General features: G+C 47.5%; 1 protein-coding gene and 1 pseudogene across 1 annotated transcript in view; one reads left to right on the top strand and one right to left on the bottom strand.

Annotated features, from left to right (window-relative positions):
• Positions 1 to 1,730: 1,730 nt before the first annotated feature.
• The window catches only part of PANX1 (pannexin 1), a 55,119-nt gene continuing 31,410 nt past the window's right edge, over positions 1,731 to 25,439 (top strand). The window contains exon 1 of the mRNA XM_070425850.1: positions 1,731 to 2,038. Coding sequence (XP_070281951.1) covers positions 1,858 to 2,038 — 181 coding nt within the window. The 5' untranslated portion in view covers positions 1,731 to 1,857. The remainder of the gene's footprint in view (positions 2,039 to 25,439) is intronic.
• On the bottom strand, positions 20,650 to 23,896 carry LOC139017631 (small ribosomal subunit protein uS5 pseudogene; annotated as a pseudogene).

Genomic DNA, 25,439 nt, shown 5'->3' with positions numbered 1-25,439 from the left:
GTGCCCGTATTGCAAGAATATATAACAAAGCGACCTCAGAGAAGACTTTCCTGGACAAGTGGCATCTACCTGAGATAAAGAGGGTGAAAAAGAGCTGGACAGGCAAAAGAGCCACTGTGGGAATGTTTTGCAAGGAAAGGCCTGGAGGAGGCAAGGAGCCTGATACACTTGAAGAGCTGTATGGGAAGGAGTGAAGCTGGTGAGGCAGGCAGTGACTGCGCTAAGAAATTTGGATTTTATTCTAAAAGCACTTTAAGAAGGGGGAGGTGACATGATCAGATTGGAGCTTTTAAAAGCTCCCTCTGGCAGCTGGGAGAGAATGGCTTGCAGTCCTAGGGGATACATTCCTATGTGGTTAGGAGAGAGGCTGGTGGCCTGAATTGGGGTGTTGGAAGTGCAGGGAGAGAAGAATTGCCAAATTTTCTATATTTAGGAGAGAGAAGCAAGACAATTTGGAAGTTGGTTATGGCAGCTGGGAGAGAAGGAAGTGTTGGGCAGATGGGTGGGTGGTGATGCATTTAGCGAGATGCAGAAGACTGGAGTTCAGGCTGAGGGGAAGATGAGGTTTTCGGCCCTGGCCATTATGAGTTTGAAGTCCAGTGAGGATCCAAGTGGAGAGTTGTGTGGGCCCTTGGGGGAGTGCTCAGAGGGCAGGCCAGGGTGGAGAAGTACATGTGGGAGTTGAGAACATATGGAAGAGGCTTGTGTGCACTACCCCCCCCCCCCCCCCATACAAAGCAGAAAAGGCAGTCCAGCCCGGCTCCAAGGAGGGATCATGTTTAAAGGTCCTGTCTGCTCCCAATGCTGCTGATTAAAGCATCTCCTGTCTATTTTCTCAGCATCCACTTTCTGTAAGTGGTTCCGAATCTGCTTTACCCGAACATCCACTCATCCTTGGTCACCCCTCTGCGGGCTCCCAGCCCAAGGCTCCGACAAGGAACGCAGGAGAAGCTGCACTGCGCAGCAGTCACATCAAGACTCACCACCTGTGCCCCCTGCCACTCGGAGCTCCTGGAAGGGCCCAGGGCTCCCCTCTTCCCCCACACGCTCAGTCTACACCGCGCGATCGCCTAGCTGCTCACGGAAGCATTCGCAGCTCCTTTTAACCCAAATCACCAGGTGGAAAAGTTGGGGATGGGACGTGAAAGTGGGCCATTCTGTCCACCGCGTAAGGGGTTGCTTTTCAGAATGTTTTCAAAACTTCCGGGTGCCCAGAAGTGGGAGGAGGAGGATGGGAGGAGCGCGAGAATGATCAGACTGAGGTCCTTCTCTGGATGGGAAGATCTCTTTGGGGATGTAGATGCCCTTCTCTGGATGGGAAGATCTCTTTGGGGATGTAGATGCGGGAGGCTGCCGTGCCCCTCCGCCCCGCGTCACCGCGGTTTCCGGAAACTCCACGCCCCCCGGTCCTCTGTCTCCCTCCTGGTTCCGGAAAAGCGCAGCCGAGCGGGCTGAGCGCGCTGGCCGGCCTGGAAGCAGCTTCAGCCGCCGGGCGGAGCGGAGGGGCCGGGCAAGAGCGAAGCGCTTGGTTCCCTGGCTGATTCCCGCGCCTCCGGGCAGCGGAGAGGCGCGGAGCCCGGGTGGCGCGCGCGTTGCGGGGACCTGCGCGGGCCGAGCGCGCGGGGGCGGGTCTGCGCGGCGGCGGCGGCGGAGCGCGCAGAGCTGGTGCGCCCAGCAGAGGCGCCGGCCACCGCGCGCTCCGAGGCACAAAGGCTGGTGTGGAAGCCACTGGCGAGGCGGAAAAAGGAAAGCGAAAGCCTCGGCGGGGCCGGGGCCGGAGAGAAGGCGCCGCGCGGCGCTCCCAACCCCGGCAGTTCCCGGGGGGGCCTGACGGGCCGAGTCCGGCGCGCCGCGGCCATGGCCATCGCCCACCTGGCCACCGAGTACGTGTTCTCGGACTTCTTGCTGAAGGAGCCCTCGGAGTCCAAGTTCAAGGGGCTGCGGCTGGAGCTGGCCGTGGACAAGATGGTCACGTACATCGCCGTGGGGCTGCCCCTGCTGCTCATCTCGCTGGCCTACGCGCAGGAGATCTCCATCGGTAGGGCCCGGGGCGGGAGGGCGTGGCTGGCGGAGCGGGCGGTGGGTCGGGCGGAGCGGGCATTCTGGGAGGTGCCGGGGCCTGAGACGTGATTCTACCCTGTGCCCCTGGCAGTGCTCACTGCTGAGCTGCGTGAACGTGGGGAAGAAAGGTAGCCCCGGTTTTCTGGTCTGAAGCATTCTTTGTCCACGGGGACTTCATTTGTGCCCATGTGGACTCTGCTCGCATCCTCGCATCCTTACTCCTCAGTTGTGTCTGCTGCGCCCTGCTGATCCCGACTGTGGCCTCGTGTTCAGTTCCACTCTTATGACCGGCGCCTTTGCCACCAGAACAGCTGTCTCCCCCCACCTTGTCCCTACACACATTCGTGTTGTCATCTAAGATTTTGTGCCAGAGAAGTCCCTGCGTGGCTGAACGTTGGCTGTGGAGACAAGTGCTCCATGAAAAGTTATTTTATCCCTTGGTTATCTTATTTTAATTGATATTTACCGAAACTTTGGGGCTGCAGGATTGTGAATGATAGGACATACTTGTGGCTGGCAGGTAATAGACAGATACCAACATCCTCTAGGTAGATGTTCTTATTATGAATGAGATGAACGAATCCCCTTCATGTAAATTCTCACTTGATCATAATAACAGTTCTGTGAGATTCGAAAGTCTGGTGGTTTGGACAGGATCACGTGGCTAAACAGTGCATGATCTTCCACCTCAGCTCTTCTGGCTTTCAGCACAGGAGAGAGTGTTTGAGTCAACAGGAAAGCGTGTATGACGGACAGCTGGAGACAGTTGGGGGTGGGGACGCAGAGGTTGGTGGATCTGGACCTATGTGAGAGGTGTGGCCCGCCCTGAGCCTTGGAGCGTGGGTGGGATTTGGATAAGCAGAGGTGAGAGCTTTGCCAAGATGCTGAGATGGCAAAAAATGTTACATGTTCCTGAAAGGGGGAGACCGTGGCGGTTCTATCCGAGGCAGGAGAATTAGTCAGGGTTCCTGGAATAGGAGAGTGATGGGGGCCTGAGTTACTTAGAACAGAGGTGTACAGACTTGATGATTTAAAAAGTACGAAGTTCTTATTTGAGCAAAGGAGGGACCCGTTGAAAACAGCACTTAATAAATAATAGCCCGCCCTGACCGGTTTGGCTCAGTGGATGGAGCGTCGGCCTGCAGACTGAAGGGTCCCAGGTTCGATTCCGGTCAAGGGCATGTACCTTGGTTGCGTGCACATCCCCAGTAGGAGGTATGTAGGAGGCAGCTGATCGATGTTTCTCTCTCATTGATGTTTCTAGCTCTCTATCCCTCTCCCTTCCTCTCTGTAAAAAAACCAATTTTATATATATATATATATATAAAATAACAATAATAGCCTGATGGTGGCATATAGGGTCTGTGGAGGAGGGGAGAGTGGGGTTAGGGAGGCTGGGTGCCGCAAGATGAGGCATCAATTGAGGTCTTGTGCATGCATGGGGGCCAAGAGTGGAAGAGGATGGAAGGAGTGATTTCTGAGAGATGGAGGAGCATCATGCAGCTCTTGAGTACCTCATTTTTAATAGGACACGAAGGGCAGAGACAGGTCAAAGTTTTGGAAAGGCTGCAGGCATGGGTGAGGGGAGAGTAGTGTTTTTGTTGAAGGAAATAGTGAATTGAGGGAAGAGTTGGTTAGAAAAGGGTTATGTTGCGTTTGATTTGGGCACGAAGTTGTTCAGCTTCTCAGGAAGTTGCCAAATTCGCTGTGGAAAAATAAGTGTGCCGATTTCCCTGTCTCTGGGTAGGCAAAGCCATGGGGTTCCTTCCCTTCCACCTTCCAGATGGCTGGCTGCTGAGGCTTCCAGCAGGAAGGAAAACCACCGACTAGCATGGGTCCTGGAGATAGTCTCTCCCTGCAGCAAATGCTCCTTGAGTATGAGTACACCAGCTGTGGGCTGGACCCAGAGCTGGGCACCGAGGACCCAGGTGTAAAGGAGTCATGGTCGCTGTCATGGAGGAGCAACAAACAGTCGTGGGCACCTGATGCCAGGAGGGAGGAGTTGGTTACCATCCTGGCCACATATTAGAGGGGCACCTAGGGTACCTGCACCAGTAATGCTGTAGACTCATCCACATTGATGGGTTGTGTGAGAGGCATTTAATTGGCATTGGGAGTGGGTTTATGCAGCCAGGGCGTGGCCTTAGGCTGTATGCATAGCAATGCTGGTGGTTGAGGGGACACGAAAGGAGTCTGATGCATGGTCCTCTCCTCACCCTGCTGGAGTTTACCATCCACTAGAACAGACATGCTGACAGGTAACATCATCCAGTTGTGTGTGATTCAGTGACAAGAGAGTGTGGACCTCCAAGCACCAGGCAGGTGAAGGTTGGCTGGGACTTGGCTAAAGAGCTGTTGAGCAGACAGACTCCCATGTCTTCTCAAATGCTTCAGGACCCTCAAGGGCAGGACAGGCATATGGGATGAAGCCTTCAGGACCAGGGAAGACCTGTCAAGCTCAGAGCACATCAGATAAAGCCAGAAGAAAGGCTCAGGAGAGAAGAGGAGAGGGACATACATTAGTACCTGGATTTGGTACAGTGGGGTCATATCCCGCACCATGTTGTTTTATGCACACTAAGCTTTTGTACAAAAACAAACAAAGCAATAAAGGAGAACAACAACAACCACAAGAGAGAGGGGTAGTTTAAATGAGGCAGTCGCCCCTGCGCACCCCTTTGGGGAATGAGCACTGGCCCAGAGTGTGAAATAGGCCTGCAAACTTTAAACCCGGCTTCATCCTCCCTCTCATGAGAGGTGCACCCTGCCTCTCTGGTGCCTGGGGTAGCCTTTCATTGTGGTACCCTATGCATTGCATTATAACCTGTCCCTGTGGCTGCCTCACCTATAAGGTACTTCATTTGTCTTCTGTTGGTCCTTGAAGCTGGCCAGTGGGGAGAGGGGGCTGTTAAAGGTTAGAGAGAGAATGGCCTCATATGATAAAACATACTGGTGTCACATTAAAGGCTGCTTCTCAGCCTATGGCCCATTTTCTCACTAGTTCAGTTCACTGGGTTCCTTTCAGAAAAGAGGGACAGAACCTGCCCAGGCCTTAGAGACCGATGGGCAGAGCAGCAAGCGGAACTTTAGGCTCTGCTGGGTGCCTGCATGGTGGCTGCAGGTGAGTTCACTCAATGGAGATTCTGGCCCCTCTGCCTCCCACAGCAGCTCACACAGGCCTAGTGTGGAGGCTGCAGGGAGACAGTTCTGTGACACAGAAGGACCCTCATTTCTAACACAGCTGTCCCCAGATGTCTCTAGAGCGGCAGCACGCTTCACCCTGGGGTGGGGGAGATTTAGGAAATAGCTGGGTGACAACTCTGTGTAGAATCTACACTAATAAAAGAGAAACATGCAAATTGGTGTCACTCCGCTATGCCCACCAGCCAATTGGGTGAGTATGCAAATTAACCCAACAAAGATGGCGGTTATTTTGCATTCATAGGCGCCCAGCGGACTGGATCCTGGAAACATCATTGGCACCCAGGTCACTCTGAGGTAGGCCCCGTGTGGGCCCTGAGCAGCCTAGGAAGGGACTGAGCCAGGGGGCTCCTGGTCAGGGGTGGAGCTGATGATTAGAGGGAGCTGGGGGTCCCCTGCCCAGGCCTAAAGCCTGGGCCAGAGGCTTTAGGCCTGGACAGGGGCGGAGCCAGTGATCGGAGGGAGATGGGGGGGGGCCCTGACCAGGCCCCAAGGCTTTAGGTCTGGGCAGGGGTGGAACTGGCGATCGGAGGGAGATGGGGGGCCCCTGCCCAGGCCTAACGCCCCGGCCAGAGGTGTCAGGCCTGGGCAGGGGCTGAGCCAGTGATCGGTGTGAACTACAGAGGAAACACCTTTTCTGACTGCTCATTGGCTAAGCTCCATGTATGCCACTGGTAATATTCTTAGTAATTTGGGTAATAAGAATCCAAAAAGGTGATCTAGGGTTTTTCCACCTCACTCCTGGAGAAAAAAAATGAAGGTCCACTGCTGGAGGGCTAAGAAATGTCATATCCTGCCCTAGCTGGTTTTGCTCAGTGGATAATGCCTCGGCCTGCCGACCGCAGGGTCTGGGTTTAGTTCTGACCAAGGGCATGTACCTAGGTTGCAGGCTCCTCCCTGGTCAGGGCCCAGGTCAGGGCTCATGCAGGAGGCAACCAATCAAAGTGTTCCTCTCACTTTGATGTTTCTCTTTGTCTTTCCCTTTTTCTTCCACATTCTCTAAAAATCAATGGAAACATATCCTCAGGTGAGGGTAAAATAAATAAATAAATAAATGTCATATCCTATGAAAGACACATCTTGAAAATGCCTAAAGAAAGTTGTCATTTTTTCATGGTGAAGGGACTGGAGTCCGTGTTGATGAAAACACATTGGTGGCTGCGGTGATTGGCAATGGCTGCAGCAGCGGGGTGATGGGGCTGGTGCCTTCCCCTGATCAGCCTGGTCGCCTCCCACAAAGGGAGGCCAACTGTGGCTTAGGCCCGCTCTCTAAGGGGAGCGGGCCTAAGCTGTCAGTAGGACATCCCCTGAGGGCTCCCAGTATGTGAGAGGGGGCAGGCTGGGCTGAGGCCCCCCGCCCCGGCCCAGTGTACGGATTTCATGCACTGGGCACCTAGTTCTATATAATAAAAGCCTAATATGCTAATGTCCGACTGTTCTTTTGACCAACTGTTTGAGCAGTGCTATGATGTGCACTGACCATCAGGTGGCAGATGCTCCAACCAGTAGGTTAGCTTGCTGCTGGGGTCCGGCTGATTCGGACTGGGCGAGACAGGCTGGACACACCCTGGAGCCCTCCTGGGGTCCCTCCCCAGCCCCAGTCGTACACTGGTGCACGAATCCATGCACTGGGCCTCTAGCACAAGCATAACTGGACTGTGTGGCCTTCAAGCTCTGAAATTCTAGCAGTATTTATCCAAACTATTGGAGAAACGAATTCCCTGAGTGTGCGGCTACCTTTCAGTAGACTGGACTCTGAACGGGGTTCATGTTCTTGGGGACTTCTGAGAAGGTTTGTAGTGCAGGCCTCCTCAGGGCTGCTTTGATTCTCTGGGGTCCTAACCTGGTGTGTTCGGAGACCCTAGGAAAGGGATGCTTGTTGCTGAGCAGTGGAGGCAGCCAGTGCACCCCTGGGAAAGGGAGTCCGGTCTGCCCAGGGAGCTGTCTCTTCCTGCTGCCCTCCCAGTGGGTGGCCACAATTTTGGACAGCAGGATTTGGTCCCTTTGGGTTAGCTATGCTCTGCTGCTGTCATTATAGGCAGGCACTGGGCCAGCCTCAGAGAGCCAAAGGACAGATATAACTGCAGCTGCTTCAGATCCTACGGGTTTGGTTACAGTTTCCCTTGTGCTTTCTCCATCTGAGTCAGCAACCAGGTGGCTTAAGTCATCTGCTCTGTTGTGCCCGAATTTAGGCACATCTTTGGGAACATGTTTAGGCTTCTTTTCAGCATGTACTGGATGGTAAAGCTGGTTGATTCTTTCCAGCGTACCTGTAAGAATAGGCTAATATTTAGGGCTTCAGAGCATAGCCCCCGTAACAGCACACTCTCAATTCATACTTAAAGCCAAAGAGCCCAGAGAGCCGCCTGGCCCCTTCTAGAAGGATACCTGCTGTCCAGAGAGGCTCCTGATGTGCGTGTGGATCTCTTTGTTAACTTTCTGTTGTATTTTTATTGTATAAATAGTACCTACATATTGCGTAAAAATAGTCTCATGCCAAAGTAGTCATAAACTTCCTTCTTCACATGCTAGAGGTGACCACTGTGTAGAGACCTGGGCAGCCTTAATGTCCCCTTTGTCTGCATTAATAAAACCTGTACACGTTTTTTTTTTTTTTTTAAAGCAAATTGAGTTATATTTGCATTTTCTCACTTAATATTAGTGGCTTGAATTTTCTCACTTAATATTTTGGATAGCATTCTGTGTCAGCGCATATGTGTCACCTCACTATTTTTTAATAGTCAGGCAGCATATTCTATAGCCTACTATAGTCTTATCATAATTCTTCTAAGAACTCCCCTAGTGAGGTACATGTAGGTTCTTTCAAAATGTCTACTCTTACAAATGAAGCTTGTGTGTGTGTGTGTGTGTGTGTGTAAATCTTTGTAAAAGTTCCCTCCTCCCAACATTTAAAGGGAAAGGGAGAGAGCAGTATCATTTCCCTGAAGGATAAAAATCATCCTCCAGGATAGTTTGCATTCCCTAGTTCCTATTTCAAGTAAGTAGGAAAAAATGCTGCCTTGTATACCCTCCACCTCTCACTCCTGCTAAAGGCGACTCTATCAGAAGATTGGAGGCGGCGTTTTGATGTGCTTCTGGTTTTAGGAAAGTAAAATTGCAACTTTCGGTGGATTCCTGATGTGTTCCCAGAGCACACTGTCAATTTCCTTCCTGACACTGAAGTTGCAGTTAGGCAATTATTTGTATTATTTGTTGAATAGTGTTTCCCCACCAGACTGTACTTTCATTAGGGACACCTGTCCTCTATTGGGCTCACTGCTCTGTCCATAGCTTTTAGCGGAAAACTGATACATTGTAGACATTCCATAGAGGGTGTAAATGAAAAGAATTATCAGGAGTGTCAGTAGCATTTTGGGATTTTCTATAAGGTGTGATTAATAGAGCAAGGAATATGAATTGACAGATAATAGCAAACATTTAGTAATGGTGAGATCAATTTAAAAATATATTAGAACTTACCCAATAGCATTTGTTTTGTTTCAGTACATACTGTTACCTGACTTTAAAAGAACCAGTGAGCCTGGCTGATGTGGTTTAGTAATTGAGCATGAGGTCACAGGAGGTCACAGTTCGATTCCCAGTAGGGCATGCAGGAGGCAGCCGATCAATGATTCTCTCATCATCATTCATGTTTCTTCTATCTCTCTCTTTCTTCCTCTCTCTGAAATTTAAAAAAAAACAACACATAAAAATACCTTAAAATACCCAGTGAATTACAAGATTCATCTATATATATAAAAGCCTAAGGGACTCTTCTGACTGAACGACCAGTTGCTATGATGCGCACTGACCACCAGGGAGCAGATGCTCAATGCAGGAGCTGCCCCCTGGTGGTCACTGTGCTCCCACAGCCAACCTCCTACGGCCCCAACCCCCTGCCAACCAGCCCCCCCAATAAGCCTCGATCACCAGCTAGGCCGAGGGACCCCACCGTGCATGAATTCGTGCACCGGGCCTCTTGTATTTAATGATTTGCTTCTCCCTTTTTCTGTCACCCCACCCCACCATCTCAAGAAAAAAGGAAGAAAAGAAAATGAGGCCATGGAAAATATTCTGTTATTTCAAAATAGTTGGAATTCCCATCTGCAGCAAAAACCAAACATACGTCTCAGAACCTTTGCAGAAGCTAGGTTTAGATTAGTGACATCCTTTCAAAAAACTATGCCAACCCCATCCTTCCCTGCAAATTGCATCCTTGGACCACTTTCTTCTCAAACCCCTGACTGCGGCAGTAAGAGTTTGGGCTGAGTGGAGAAGGGGAGGCAGTTTGGAAGCACTGGGCCTGTTGAAGCGAGGTGGGCACAGCTGTCTGCCTGGGGTTACTGAGGGCAGCAGAGGGGATTTCCCAGAGACTTTTAATTTGACAAATGTCTGTGTCTTTGTGGTCAAGATCAGACAGTAAGAAGAAATTAAATTAAAGCCCTGCTTTTTTTTTTGACACACCCCAATTTTGGTCTCTTCCTCAGAGGTAACCACTGTTTTTGTTTTGTTGGTTTTTGTGTGTGTGTGTGTGTGTGTGTGTGTGTGTTTCCTTTTACACTGCTCTATGTTCGTGTCCCATCTGGGGTGAGGTAATTAACTACACTGCTCTATGTTCCTAAGGAAAAGTTTGATTTTATTAGCGCTTACCATTATTAAATTTTTAACAAGTATTCTGCCATGTATTAAAAATTTGCAATTTGTTCATTTGCTGTAATATGTCCTGGAGATATTTTCATGTCAGTGTATATAAATCTGCCTCATTTTGTTGAGATGTGGCATAATCTTCCATAGTATGGCTATGGAGAATTTAACCATTCCGCTAAAGGACATGCAGGTTCATGCCACTTTTTCTCACTGCAAACATGGGTCAGCGAGCATCCCCGGATGTGCTTCCTCATTGAGAGTGTAGTGGGTCTCAAACTTTTTGTTCTCAGGACCATGGGACACTCTTAAATTTTTTTGGAGATTCCAAAGAGCTTTTATTTGTGTGCTTTATCTGCAGGTATCCATCATATTAGAAATTAAAACTGAGAAATATTTAATTTTTCATTCATTTGAAATAAGCCTTCTTACATGTTAACATATATAGTATATTTTTATGAAAAAATAACTTAGAAACTAAGACTTAGTAAGAAGAGTGACATTGCTTTCCAATTTCACAGATCTCCTTAATTTTTTTTTTTTATAAATTTTTTTTAATTAAATCTTTATTGTTCAGATTATTACATTTGTTCCTCTTTTTTCCCCCCATAACTCCCCTCCTTCCAGCTCCCACCCCACCCTCCACCCTCACTCCCCACCCGCTGAGTTCATCCATAGGTGCATGATTTTTGTCCAGTCACTTCCCGCATCTCCCACACCCCTTTTCCCCTAAGAATAGTCAGTCCATTCCCTTTCTATGTCCCTGATTCATTATAATCACCAGTTCATTCTGTACATCAGGTTATTTATTCACTTGATTCTTAGATTCATTTGTTGATAGATGCATATTTGTTGTTCCTAATTTGTATCTTTACCTTTTTCTTCTTCTTCCTCTTCTTAAAGGATACCTTTCAGCATTTCATATAATACTGGTTTGGCGGTGATGAACTCCTTTAGTTTTTCCTTATCTGTGAAGCTCTTTATCTGACCTTCAATTCTGAATGATAGCTTTGCTGGATAAAGTAATCTTGGTTGTAGGTTCTTGGTATTCAGCACTTTGAATATTTCTTGCCATTCCCTTCTGGCCTGCAAAGTTTCTGTTGAGAAATCAGCTGACAGTCGTATGGGTATTCCCTTGTAGGTAATTGAGCCTCTTTCTCTTGCTGCTTTTAAGATTTTCTCTTTGTCTTTTGCTCTTGGCATTTTAATGATGATGTGTCTTGGTGTGGTCCTCTTTGGATTCCTTTTGTTTGGGGTTCTCTGCGCTTCTTGGACCTGTAAGTCCATTTCTTTCTCCAGGTGGGGGAAGTTTTCTGCCATTATTTCTTGAAATAGGTTTTCAATATCTTGCTGTCTCTCATCTTCTGGCACTCCAATAATTCTGATATTAGTCCACTTAAAGCTGTCCCAGAGGCTCCTTACACTATCTTCACACTTTCGGATTCTTTTTTCATTTTGCTTTTCCAATTGGGTGTTTTTTGTCGAATCTTTGGTTTGATTATTGTGCTCCTCTGGTCTGCTATTGGGTATAATATTCTTTATTTCAGTCCATGTATGCTTACTTTCTAATTTCTTTATCGTAGCATCGAGGGTCTCATTAGTTTTCGTGAGGCTCTGCACAAATTTATGGCAAGCCCTCAAAATTGCGATTCTTAGCTCCATATCCTCCATTTCTGTCATGTTTTTTTGTCTCCGCATCTTTTATGCTTTCTTGGTGCACCCCCTTGTGGTCTCTGTGCACAGTCTTGTTCTAGCCAAGCCTTAATTGCTGTAGTTAACACTAGAGGGATTTGACCACCAGGCCGACTGGCTATAGGAATCAGCTGTCTGGAAAACGTCTGCCTTCTGGGGAGGCGCTAATCCAGCCTTTGCCTGAGGCGATCGGCAAATGGCTGTGCGCAGGGTTTGGGCGGGGCGGGATCAACAGGGCGGAGGGAGCAGTTATGACTGCGCTCAGTCCCGTTCCCAGAGGCTCTGCTTCTCAGAACCCCGGCAGCCGCTGCAAACCTCGGAGAGAAAGCTGCCCTCAGGTTCCAACTGATGCCGGATAATCCCGCTTCTCCCGTTTGAGTCTGGGTCCCTAGAGACTCGCCCGGACCTGGAGCCCAGAGTCTGAGACTCACTCCCGACAGAAAACGACAACCGCGCCCTCAGCCACCAGCCCGCTTTGCGCGCGCACCTCGGTACCTTTGTATTTTCCACACTGCGCCGCCTCTGAGCCTCGATTTGCTGTTCTCTTTCCTTCTAGTTGTAGAGTCTCTCTTCAGCCAGCCTTCCTGTGGTTCTGGGTGATGTCCGTTCCGTCTTTTAGTTGTATTTTTGAAATGGTTGTTTGCGGCAGCGGTCTCCGGTGTTTACCTACGCCGCCATCTTGGTCTAAGGGATCTCCTTAATTTTTAACTTAACAGAAGACCACTGCCTTCTCCTATTTGCTTCTCATTCATTTTGTGGCGATAACCCATGTCAGCAGCCTCTGAAAATTCCCCTGTATGCACTAACGAGAGAATAAGGATAAGAAGGCAAATAACAACCCCGTATTATCGTGGAAATAGGTTTAAGGTTATGAACCTCCTAAAAGACTCTGCGGTTCCAGAGCACACTTTGAGAGCCATTACTCTGCGGTCAAACTTGAGGGTGGAGTTTACAGTTAGAGGGTCAACAGGTGTGCACATTTCAGTTTACAGGGGTCCTCAAACTTTTTAAACAGGGGGCCAGTTCACTGTCCCTCAGACCGTTGGAGGGCTGGACTATAGTTTAAAAAAACAAACTATGAACAAATTCCTATGCACACTGCACATATCTTATTTTGAAGTAAAAAAACAAAACGGGAACAAATATAATATTTGTATTTGCATGTGGCCCTCGGGCTGTAGTTTGAGGACCCCTGGTTTAAAAGGTGCTTCTCATTGCCCTCCGGAATATCAGTTCACACCGCTGTCAGCAGTCAGTATCATTTTTATGATGGAAATGGCATCTCACTGTTTCAGTTTATAGTCCTGGGCTCCTGCGGTAACACAGCAGTGTTCTGCGGGCTGCTCTTTCTCTCCAGGCTGCTTACTAGTGCCTTGGTCTGGGCGGTTTGATCCCAGAGAGACTGTCAGGTCTTAGCTGGTTGCCATTAATTTATGAAATATACCCCTGCCCAAGTATATCTTAATTACCTCTTTTCACCTTTTTTTAAAACTAAAGGTTAAAAGAAGTTGTTTCATTCGGAGCCCTCTGTTTCCTGTTTAAATTGAGTCAACTAGCAAAACCAGCAAATACCATTTTTATTCAGAAATGTAAAGATACCTTTTAAAAAATCTTTTTTTAAAACGTTACCATGTGGCCCGACCAGAGTGGCTCAGTGGTTGAGCATCGACCGGTGAACCAGGAGGTCATGGTTCGATTCCCGGTCAGGGCATATGCCCAACTTGTGGGCTCGATCCCGTGTTGGGTGTTTAGGAGGCAGCCCATCAATGATTCTCTCATCATTTATGTTTCTCTTTCTTCTTCTCCCTCCCTCTCTGAAATCAATAAAAATATATATTAAACAAACAGAGAAATAAATAAATAAATGTGAACATCTGCTTCGCATCTCCTGATGGAATGTAAGGGTTGTCAAAGTTTTCAAAAAGCCTGGTCGCTCCGGTGGACAGTTTACTTTTCAGAGAGTTCTTGCTCAGCTCTACCCGGGCTTGCTGAGTTTCACCTTTCCTCTCTGACAGCACTAGGTTCTCTTCTGCAAAGAGGTAATGATACCTGTGAAATGGGATAATATATGGAAGTGGACCCGACACATGGTTCATAGCCCATACATGCTGGTGACGCTGAAACTGGTGTGCACTGAGCTTCTACAGCCTGAAGGAATATGGTGAGCAGCCACCCAAGCTGTGACAGAGACCTCAGGCTTCCCTCCAGTTCTCACTCAGGTTCAGGAGTTCTTCCCACGGGCACTTGGAGGCTCGGCCAGGTTGAGTCCGGGTGATGGCAACTGTGACTTGCCTCCCTTCCTCTCTCCAGGGTCCCTTAGAGGGAGGAGCGTCCAGGGGCTGATGGTCTTGACACTCTTCTTCTTAAGGTTTTACTCCTTTTAAGTGTCTAAACACCCTAAGCCTCCATGTTATTAGTGTGTTTCCTTTGTTGCACACATTGAGATGAAAACCAGAACAGGAAAATACGCACTTGGAAGAATTATAGGAACACGCTAAGGACACTATTAATAGTGTGGAACAGCTGTGTGGAGCATGTGTGAGCAGAAGGCATCTCACCTTAGATTCAGCTTCATCCCTTGTAACATGCGGACACGGGACTAAAATTAAGTTATTAGATGCTCTCCAGTAGCCTGCATTCTGGTAGACTGCTTCATGCCCCGTCTTACTGTGATGACTCTTGTTCACCTTTGGTCTCCATTCACTCCTGTCCTCATTCATTTGGCACTCGCTCCGTGAGCGCTGTGCTGTGCACCAGACCCCATCAGTGAGGAAGGTGGACATGGTCCTGGGAGCTTGTACCCTGGCAGGAGAGGTGGCTTCCCAATATTGTAGAGTTCTGGCTGTAAGTGCTTTGGAACAAGCACCGTGGCAGGAGGCTTGTCCAGTCAGAGGCGCTGGGGTGGCTTTCTGAGGAAACAGCATTTGGGCCGAGTTATCCATCAGCATCCAAGAAGCCTCAGATGTGGTTTCTTGGAAAAACAGAACAGGATTGGTGTTACGGGGACCTGTTGGGCAAGGGGAAGAGCGATAAAGCAAGCATGCCAAACCTGTGGCCTGTGGGCCGCATGCCTTGTGTATTTAGCCTGTGTTAGCCTTTGAGTTTGACATGTTTGGTATAAAGAGATTGGAGAGATGGGCAGGGGCCCGATCATGGAGGGCCCTGTGGGATTTGGATTTTAGGATTTATCCAGAGCAGTCAGAGGGCTTTGGCTATAAGTGGCATAATCAGATATGCATTTTAAAATCTCACCCCAGTGCCAAAACCGGTTTGGCTCAGTGGATAGAGCGTCAGCCTGCGGACTGAAGGGTCCCGGGTTCGATTCCGGTCAAGGGCATGTGCCTGGGCTGCGGGCACATCCCCAGTGGGAGATGTGCAGGAGGCAGCTGATCGATGTTTCTCTCATCGATGTTTCTAACTCTCTCTATCTCTCTCCTTTCCTCTCTATAAAAAATCAATAAAATATATTTTTAAAAAATAAATAAAATCTCACCCCAGATACTTTGACAATGGATTGGAGATGTGGGGAGATTAGGGAGGGGTTACTGCAGTTAATTTCAGGCTTATTAACTCTGTGCACTTTGGGACAGGACTGTCATATATATTTTGGTCTCCACCATGGTACTCCATATGGGGCAAGTATTTCATCAAAGTTTATCAGGAGCTGTTGTGGGGATGCCTGATGCCTCCCGTTTGTCCCAGGATGCTCGAACTGACTTGGGAAGGACCCGAGCTGGTCACATCCAGCAGCTCTGCTCTGGGGCTCTATGGACACTGCTGAAGCCTGGCCTGGCACAGTGGACGCTGAGGAAGAAGGCTGTGTCTGGTGGGAATGAGCCAGGTCCAGTGTGGGAGCCAGGTCCTAGGTGGGTCTCACAATTGGCTCTCATCACCTGGCAGAGCAGGAAGCCCTGTCTGTTGAGGGGCTGGGCAAAGCTGCAGCTCCGGGGGGCCTGACCTGGGCCCTGGAGGTGAACAGTTGGAGGGGTTGGTCCTGAGGGAGATGTTGCTACTCACCTTGCACTTAGGCAGTCGTTTCTAATGCCTTCCTCCCTCCTTCCTTAGGACCAACATTAACAGCTACTCTGTGAGGGAGTGAGTGTGTGTGTGTGTGTGTGTGTGTGTGTGTAAGACTTTTTTAGAGCAGTTTTAGGTTCACAGCAAAATTGAGGGGAAGCTACATAGATTTGCCATGTAATTCCTGCCCCCACACATGCATAGCCTTCTCCATGATCAACATCCTCCACCAGTCATACAGTCTGTGGGTTTGGAAAAAAGCATAATGACATGTATCCATCATTTGGTGTCAGAGTATTTTCACTGCCCTGAAGGTCCTCTGTGCTCTGCCTATTCACCTGACCCTGGAGGGGGTGCCTGGTCTGTTAGAGTCACGGCCAGCCCGACCCCCAGTTCAGCACTGCAGTCTCTGCAGGTCATCAGGACCAGGGCTGCAAGGATTGCAGACCTGGGGACATTAAACCACAGCCCCCCTGCCTCCCCAACCCCCGCTTCCCCTGCTCTGCCCCGCCCCGCCAGGCTGTCCTTGCCATTATTACAGAATCCAGTCTGGACTTCCCAGCGTGTTGTCCCAGGGCGTCCTTTATCCAATCCCAGCTGGACTCTGTTCCAGACGCAAAGTCTGCTCCCTTCATAACGTGCTGTCACTCTAAAGTTCCAAGTCTTTATTTGTGCTATTTGCCTATCCTGGGTGCTTTCCTCCCTTCGAATATGAACATCCACCCTGGCTCAGCCATTACCCCCAGGTAATTTTTTTTGTCCATAACATTAGTGGTTTATTTCTTGGCTTCCACTGGACTGTAAGCTTTCGGAAGACAGGGGCCCTGCCTTCTCTCTCTTGAATCCCCCATTTCCCATGAGGTACCATGTACATAGGCGGTACCCAGTGAATGTCGTTGGGGTTGAGTTCAACACCACTGAGTTCTGAGTGCGTCAGGTAGGACATCTGTGCTTTTTTGGTACCATAATAGTGCAGAAAAAAACAGAGCCCTTGGGGAGGGCCGGGTCCTTGGGTCCCTCTGGTAAGCTGCTGGCACAGAGGTCCTATGGCCTTAAATACCAGCTCTGATGATCATGTGAAACCCTGATGGTCACTTTAGAATGTCTTTGTGTTTGCATGAACAGTCTAAATAATGGGAATAGTCATTTGAAGTTCTTTTCACTTTATTGGAGTCACTAGTCATTGACTCAGTACTGAATTTAGATGCTCAAGGCCTCCTCCTACAAATAGGGTTTCTTTGTTGCAGGAACTACAAAAGCTAGCTGTTAAAAGTGTCAGAGAAAGAACGTTCAGCCTAAGAAAAAGTCTTATAAGAGTTTATTTGAGCCAAAATGATGACAGTTGCTGAGAAGCAAAATCTCAATTGAATGAGAAAATGCTCCAAAGAATGGCAATTTTACAGTTTATTTTATACATTTTAATCAAAGGAGGAGAAGTAAGGTGGCGGGGGGCGGGGGGGAATACATGAAACCCATTGGTGGTATATTAGGGAAACAAGAGAAAGCAAAGAAGGGAACTCTCTGAGACTAGATAAAAAATAAAGAGGAAAAACATACTTCTTTGATACTGGTGAGTACAGGATAGTTAATGATTAATATTTACAGCACAGAATGGTATTTGGGCAATAAGATAACAACGAAGGAGTTTGTGGTTTCCCGTTCTGGCAGGAGACTGTGCCTTTGGGATGTGGAGAAGGAGATTATGCTGACATTTCAAAGGTATATTATCTTAAATGCAGCAGGTAGACATGCTCAATTAAGATAAAGATTGACCTTTGTCAAGGAAGATACTGGCCTATGCCGTGACTACCTGCCATTACTGGCATTTAGTTGGGGAATTTTTATGTTGAGACCATCCTGTGAGGTTACTTTCAGTCTCTGTGTTTGTAACACCCACCGTTCAGGCCTCTCTTGAGTTTGTCGGCTTTAGCATGTGGCCCCTTTTTTTTTGTCACAAAAGGCATCTTTGAGGGAGAGATGATACAAAAGGACTTAACAAAGTTGGGTCTAATTTCAGGCTGTGACCCCATTAAATCTAAGATCCTAGCTATCCAAGGCCAGCTGTATGTTCAAGAGTTGTAGAAGATAAGACTAGTAAACCAGTAAGTGCAGGTGAAATTGGAATAATTATAGTGCACTAAGAAAATAATACGGGAGCCCTGTCTCATGTGGTTCAGTTGGTTGGATTGTCGTCCTTACACCGAAAGGTCATAGGTTCAATTCCCAGTCAGGGTACATACCCAAGTTGCAGGTTTGATTCCCCAATTGGGGTGTGTGGGGGAGGCAACCAGTAGATTTTTTTTTTTTTTTTGCATTGATGTTTCGCTTTCCCTCCCTTCCTCTCTATCTAAAAATCAATGGAAACATATCATCAGGTGAGGATTTTAAAAAAGAAAGAAAATAATACAGGATGTGACAGAGGAACCCTATATCTTTGTATCTCCAATGTTCATCATGGTATCTGTCACATAGAAATAAAAGTAATAGCTACCCTTGCCCTAGCTGGTTTGGCTCAGTGGATAGAGCATTGGCGGGCAGACTGAAGGGTCCCAGGTTCATTTCCTGTCAAGGGCACATGCCCAGGTTGCAGGCTTGTTCCCCTACCACGTAGGAGGCAGCGACCGATGATTCTCTCTCTTCATTGATGTTTCTATCCCTCTTTCCCTCTCCCTTCTTCTCTGAAATCAATAAAAAAATATTTTTAAATAATTAAAAAAATAATAGCTACCATGGATTGAGTTCTTACTGTGTGCTGACACGGTGGCCAACATTTCTTTTAATTCTTATAGGAATTCTATGGAGTTTTACAAATGAGCAAATTAGGTTCAAAGAGGCTAAGTAACTTGCTAGCAAGTGAAAGGGAAAACCCAATGCCTATTGGCTATAATGGGATCTTTTAAAAACAATATTCAGGAATAAAAATTCCAGAGCCTCTTTTTATAGATGACCTAATTATTTTCCTTTAGGCTGAAATTCCTTCCCCATATCTAACTGGACTTTTATATATTTTTTTTAACACAGATTAGGCTTCTATGTCAGTGAAGATCACCTGGACAGTAATTTTTATACTCAAACATGTCTATTAGTTGCCCCTTGGCATTAGATGATTTAATTTTTTTCTTAAGCTGCCCCCCTCCCCCTTTGCGGGGGTGCAACATCCAATATCTCATGTTCGTTTTGGGATGGTGCCCAGCTTCCCGCTTCCCCTCTTACAATGCAGAAACTAAGACCAATGGTGGAAGTATGACCAGTTGCCGCAAGGACCTGTTTCCCAGCTCGCACATGTCAGATTCCTGCTGTGACATTTTTGATTATGTAGTTTATTCTTTCTGGTCCTTTCTTTCATGGGCCCAGCCTCCACCCCTACTGGGTGAACTAACTCCATGCTTGCAGTCCCGGCCACCCTGCCAACAGTCTGTCTGCCTCCACACAGAACAGCACTAGGTGCTCTGGGCTAGGTCTTCACACACCAGCCAGTGACCACATGGGGCTGCCCTTGTTGGCTCTGTGGTTTTTGATGACACTTTTATGAAAGTGAACTTTGGGCCTAGAGCTCAGGACCAGGCTTCTGAGGAGATTGAGGCTGGTCCTCTCCTTCTGCTTCGTGTGTTACTGACAGGCCTTGCATCCCACAGTGCCTATCCTTCTCCACTCCGACCCTGCCTCCATGCCCTGTCACTCATTCCCAGGGCATCATCACATTGGGGAAAGAGTAGGGCCACACGCGTGAGATTGTATCGTACCTATACCAAATGTTACCTGTCCGACTTTGGGAGTTAATCTCTCTGAACCTCTATTTCCTCATCTGACAAATGGGACTAAATATGATGACTGGTACCCTGACGGGTTCTTTTAGTGGACTGAGTGAAAGCATCTAACTAATGCCTATCCAGTCGTAGTCGTTAGTAAATGACAAGTGTTCTCCTTCAGCAGGTGATTCTGTGATGGGAAGTAGCTTCTGTTATCAGCACATAGGGCAGGGATGAGGAACATCTGGCCCTCAGGCCATATAAGGTCGGTGAAATCATTTGGTCAGGCCCTGCCAAGGCATTAGGGGTGAGTTCATTAAATGTTTAACCAAATAGAGCAGGCTAATTGTTAAGTTTATAATGTTGTATGGCCCACGAATGATGTTATAAATATCTGAATGGCCCTTGGCAGAAAAGAGGTTCCCCACCCCTGCCATAGGGGAATACCAGGATAATGTGGGAGTCACAGATGCTCATAAGCCTTTTTCCCCCAGCGTGTGAACGGTTTGTGCCACCAAGTAAGAGGATCTGGATGAAGCAAGCTGCAGAGGAGTGTGGCAGGCACACAGTGCCCGCTCACCCCAGGCTCTTCCTCTTGGCTCCGTTTGTTCACGTGCCCTGTTTCGGAAGTGCTCTCTGGTCTTCGTGCATTTCTTATTTTATTTTATTTTTTGTGTGCCTTACACAGCAGCTTCAACCCCTTCCTTATCACACCCCTTTATCCCACTAGTATGTTTTCATCAGGATTGTTGCTGTTTGGTTAGTGTTCTAGGTTCAAAGTCTGCAGAAGGGGGAGGGGACACCTGTAATAATGTCCACATTAAAATTTTTTAATTAATAAAATCTGCAGAGATTTTGCATGATATGCCCTAATCCTATAATATCCATAAATTTTGTTAATTTTAGTGCTTCTCCAGAGCACGACATTAAAAAAAAAAACACACACACCCACATAAATAGTATTATAGTAGAGTTATTTGTGTTGATTTCCCTTCTACTTTCCATCTGACCTTTTGCATTCATCTTCATTTCATGGAACCAGAGTCTTTGGCCTGGACCAGGCTAGGACCTAGAGGTGATGGAAGAAACTTCAGACAGACGTGTGCTGTGACTGTTTCTTCATATGATCCCTCACCTGGACAATTACAATAGGTTCCTAACTGGTCTCTGCTTCTTATTCTTAACCCAAAGGGCCAGTTATTGACATAACATCCAGTGTGAACTTTTTGTTTATTTTATTTTTTTAACAGGCTAAATACACTTTATTTATTTCTCTTGCATAAAATTATGTGGTGGCCACAGCCGGAGCCTGGGTCCTCTGTGCAGAACCTCTGGTGGGGTCTTTACGAGATGGTCAGTGAATGTCTGAGAGGGAGACTTGGTGAACATGGTCTCTTTCCAGAGGTCACAGGTGAGAAGGCTGTAGGCCTTGGAGTCATCAAAGGTGGCCTTGGCGAAGTTGCCCCGGGTGGCAGTGCTGCCCCTGGCCGAGGTGTAGCAGTCATGGATACCCGCCATCAGCAGCAGCACCTTGGGCACAGGGGCTGAGACGATGCCAGTCCTCTGTGGTGGGGATGAGGTGCACCAGCACAGAGCCACAGCGGCTGGTCACCTTGCAAGGGCTGGTATGGGGCTTGTTGATCTTGTTCCCCCAGTAGCCTCGCTGCACAAGACAGTAGAGAGCTTGGCCAGGATGGTGGCCCCACAGATGGCAGTGGCTGCTCCCTTTGAGCACTTAACACCCAGACAGCATGTCCATTATAGTTCCTAATGCCAACAGATGCCTTGAACTGGGTCCATATGTCTGCTTTTGCACCAGCAAGATCTTCAAAACCTTGTCCTTGAGGGGTGCCCCCAGGTAAAAGGTCAGTGACCTCACATTCCTTGATGGGCAGGGAGAAGGGGTAGATTGCTGGGGTCCAATCCCAGCGGGTCCGTTGCTGGGGTCCAATCCCAGCGGTTCCAGGGGTCCCCAAAGGTGTGGACGGAGTCGGTGAAGAAGGAATGACACGAAGACAGCCTTCAGTTGATCAGCAGCCTAGTCAGGACCTCTAGCCAGGATCTCCAGCGAAAGTTCTGGTCGGAGTTCTGGTTAGGAGCTGATGAGGATCTGATGTTTATTGTCTTGTTACATCTGTATTTATACCAGCTGATATTAATCCTGTCAATTTCTATTACAAAAGTTAGGGCGTTTCTTATCTCCATTCCAGGGAGTAAAGATTATGTAGCTTAACTACCCGCCTGGCACTTAATTAAGGGGTTGTATCCCCTCCCTAACCTCAGGGAAAAATCCCCACCTGGGGAAACAACCTTTCTCAGAGAGGTGACCTTGGTTAAAACACATGGCACTAAAGGGAGCAAACATATTAAGAACAATATGCTATATATGCCAGGTCCCTTGAAACATATGCTGTGCAGATGTTTCTTTCCTGCAGCGACTGTGTCAAGCAGCAAGGATGGACCGGCTTCCGGCAGTAGATCTCCTCTAGGGACTCGATCTTTATGCCTTGACCAGGCGGCCTAGCTTGGTGACAGGGGTCCACTCCTTGTGCTCAACCTTGCCTCTGTGAGCTCTACAGACTTGTCCCTGGCCCCGACCAGCCTGGACTTCAGCCCTGTGTGGCTGCTAGATCCTCCATGGAAGCTGCTGCGGCCTCCCATTCCGGGACCGGGGGCCAGGCGCCCTTCCACAGCACTGTGCTATCTGCCATTTGCTGTTTCCTCAGAGAAGACGCCAGTGTAAACCTTTTAAAGTGAAAATCAGAAGATGTCTTTGCTTTTAAAATTATTTTGTGTGGATTTTAGGATTGAGCAAATGAGTAACTTTACTATGATGCTGGAGTTCTCACTGTAAAAGAAGGACGATACAATCATGGAATAGGAATAACAAGGAAGAACCCAGTGGTGTTGGATTGGAATAAAAATTTCAGTATAAACACAAACACACACACACACACACACACACACACACACACTGATTTCCTAGCTGTGTCTTCTGAAAGGGCCTGGGAGCAGTAGTCATGAGTGCATCTAGCATCTTGGTTTTAAACTTTTATTACCCACTAAAGGGAACTGAGGGCTCCTTGGAGAAATGGCGAATGGCAGGGCTGGGGCAGAGAGACTATAAGAGAAGCCCAGAACATCTTGTGCCAGGAAGTGTGGATGAGGGGGGCCTATCGGAAGGACACAGGATATACTTTGACACAGCGTGAGAATCCAGATGCACAACAGTAATGGATTATAATGTATTGAGAAACAAGAGACTGAGAGTCCATATTGATACTAAAAAACAATTGCAGGGGAGGGGAAATTCCTCCTTATAGTAAAACTAGAGGCCCGGTGCATGCACGGTTAGGGTCCCTAGGCCTGGCAGGTGATCAGGGCTGATCTATGGGGTGATCAGGGGGCCCCCCCTGCTATCACCCACCTTGGTGGGCCTGGCATGGCCTGCTCGCTGCACCCCCTCCCCCTGCCACTGCTGCTGGTCGCCTCCCTCTGTGGGGCAACCAGTGGGGCAATTGCGGGGGCCCCTGCTGGCACCCGCCTTGGCTAGCCTGGGGCCTGCGGGTTGGGGGCAGCTCTTACATTGAGTGTCTGCCCCCTGGTGGTCAGTGCGCATCATAGTGACAGGTCATTCTGCCGTTCGGCTGATTTGCATATTAGGCTTTTATTGTATAGGATGCCAACTAATAAATATAGAGGGAAGGATAAAGTTGGAAAATCTTCATTTTGCAACCACAGTGAAAAATAATGGCTTCAAAAGATAGTGGGGGAAATCTGAACATAGATTACAATATTGTATCAGATTTTTCTAATTTTGTGATTGCATTGGGTTATAGAAGAGAATGTCTTGTTCTTAGAAATACACACTCTGAGAGTAAAGGGTTATGATCTTTGCAACTTACTCTCAAGTGGTTCAGAAAAAGAAAAGAATGTGTATATTACCTATGCCTATGCATAGAGAGAGGACATGTGGCAGAATGTTGATAGTGGTTGAATCTAAATTCCAGAGTGTATGGCATTTCATTGAAATAGTCTTTTTTAAAGATACTGTGTTTTATGCAGGTTTGCAACTTTTACTTATTTTTTCTTTACGTTTTGTTGAGATATAATTGACATATAACGTTGTGTAAGTTTAAGGTGTACAGCATAAAGATTTGACATATGTATTACTTGTGAAATGATTGCCACTATAACTTTAGCTAACACCCCTCACCTCATATGATTATAATTTTTGTGTGTGTGATGAGAACTTTTAAGATCTACTCTCTTAGCAGCTTTCAAATATACAACCTATTGTACACCATGTTGCACCTTACATCCCATGACTTACTTTTCTTGGAACTGGAAGTTTGTGACTTTTGACCACTTTCGCTCATTCCTTCACCCTCTACCTCCCATCTCTGGCAGCCACCAATCTGTTCCCTGTTTCTAAGAGGTCTGTTTTATTAGCTAAAACATATAAGTGAGATCATGCACTGTTTGTTTTCCTCTGTCTTATTTCAGTTACCCATAATGCCCTCCTCGTCCATCTGTGTTTATGCAAATGGAAGATTTCCTCTTTTTTATGGTTGCATGGCATTGTAATATTCTTGTAACATTTTTGTAGGTCTGAAAAAAATAAAAAATAACATGTTTTAAAAAGAGATGAGGTAACTACAGCAAAATGTCCATATTGTTCTAAACTCCTAGATATCTGTTACATTATTTTCTGTATGTTTGAGTTAATCTCAGAGGACAAAAATTTTTTAAAATGAAATAATATTTAGATACACCGAGTAATTTTTTTTAAAATGTATTTTATTGATTTTTTACAGAGAGGAAGAGAGAGGGATAGAGAGCCAGAAACATCAATGAGAGAGAAACATTGATCAGCTGCCTCCTGCACGCCCCCCACTGGGGATGTGCCCGCAACCAAGGCACATGCCCTTGACCGGAATCGAACCCGGGACCCTTGAGTCTGCAGGCTGACGCTCTATCCACTGAGCCAAACCGGTTCTGGCCACCGAGTAATTTTTTGCATGTTTAGTAGAACATTGAGGTTGTATATGTCTTTCTTCCTCTGGTACCCAAGTTATGAAAATTTTATTCACTGGGCAACTGTTAAGTTTTTTTTTTAAATATATTTTATTGATTTTTCACAGAGAGGAAGGGAGAGACATAGATAGTTAGAAACATCGATGGGAGAGAAACATCGATCAGCTGCCTCCTGCATATCTCCCACTGGGGATGTGCCCGCAACCCAGGTACATGCCCTTGACCGGAATCGAACCTGGGACCTTTCAGTCCGCAGGCCGACGCTCTATCCACTGAGCCAAACCGGTTTCAGCAACTGTTAGGTTTTACATTGGGTTTATACAAGTTCTTCTTTTGTGTGGTTTAGACTCCTGGCTGAGCTAAGGGACTGGGCTCTCCACCAGAGGAAAGAAACCCCTCACACCGCTCCTGAGTTCTCTCGCCTCTCCTTCTGGGTATAATCCAGCTTCGTGATTCCTTGGGGCTGTCGTCTCAGTCCAACTTTCTTTTCGCTTTCCCCTCTTACACTTAGCAAGCTATATAATATTAGATTGTTTATGCCATCATTTTTTTAAAAAAATGTAACTTTTTATATTTTATTGATTTCAGAGAGGAAGGGGAGAGGGAAAGAGAGATAGAAACATCTATGGTGAGAACCATTGATCGGCTGCCTCCCACACGCCCCCTACTGGGGGTTGAGCCCATAACCCAGGCATATGCCCTTGACCGGAATCGAACCTGGGACCTTTCAATCCTCAGGCCAATGCTCTATCCACTGAGCCAAACCAGCTAGGGCATCATCATTCTTGATTTAATTAAAGGAGCCTTGTAGGTTCCATCTGAGGCTCACCAGCTTGGTTGCATGTTCCCTGTGGTCACACATCCTGGACCATGTGGTCGGTCAGTACAGGCTTATATTCCCTCCTCATGAGTGAGAGCAGTGTGCACTGAGGGGGCCTTTATCTAGCGTGTTAGACCCAGAGGGGAAAACAGTTCTGAAATCCTGAGCAGTTGTCTATTGCCCTGTACAATGTGGGTGGGTAGTGAAGTGTCTGGGGA

The sequence above is a fragment of the Myotis yumanensis genome, unplaced genomic scaffold, assembly GCF_028538775.1.
Source record: "Myotis yumanensis isolate MYYU_CA2020_CCGP unplaced genomic scaffold, mMyoYum1.0.hap1 SCAF_10, whole genome shotgun sequence".
NCBI classification, from domain to species: Eukaryota; Metazoa; Chordata; class Mammalia; order Chiroptera; family Vespertilionidae; genus Myotis; species Myotis yumanensis.
Note: the sequence above shows the minus strand (reverse complement) of the source record. Positions and strands in the feature narration are given on the sequence as shown.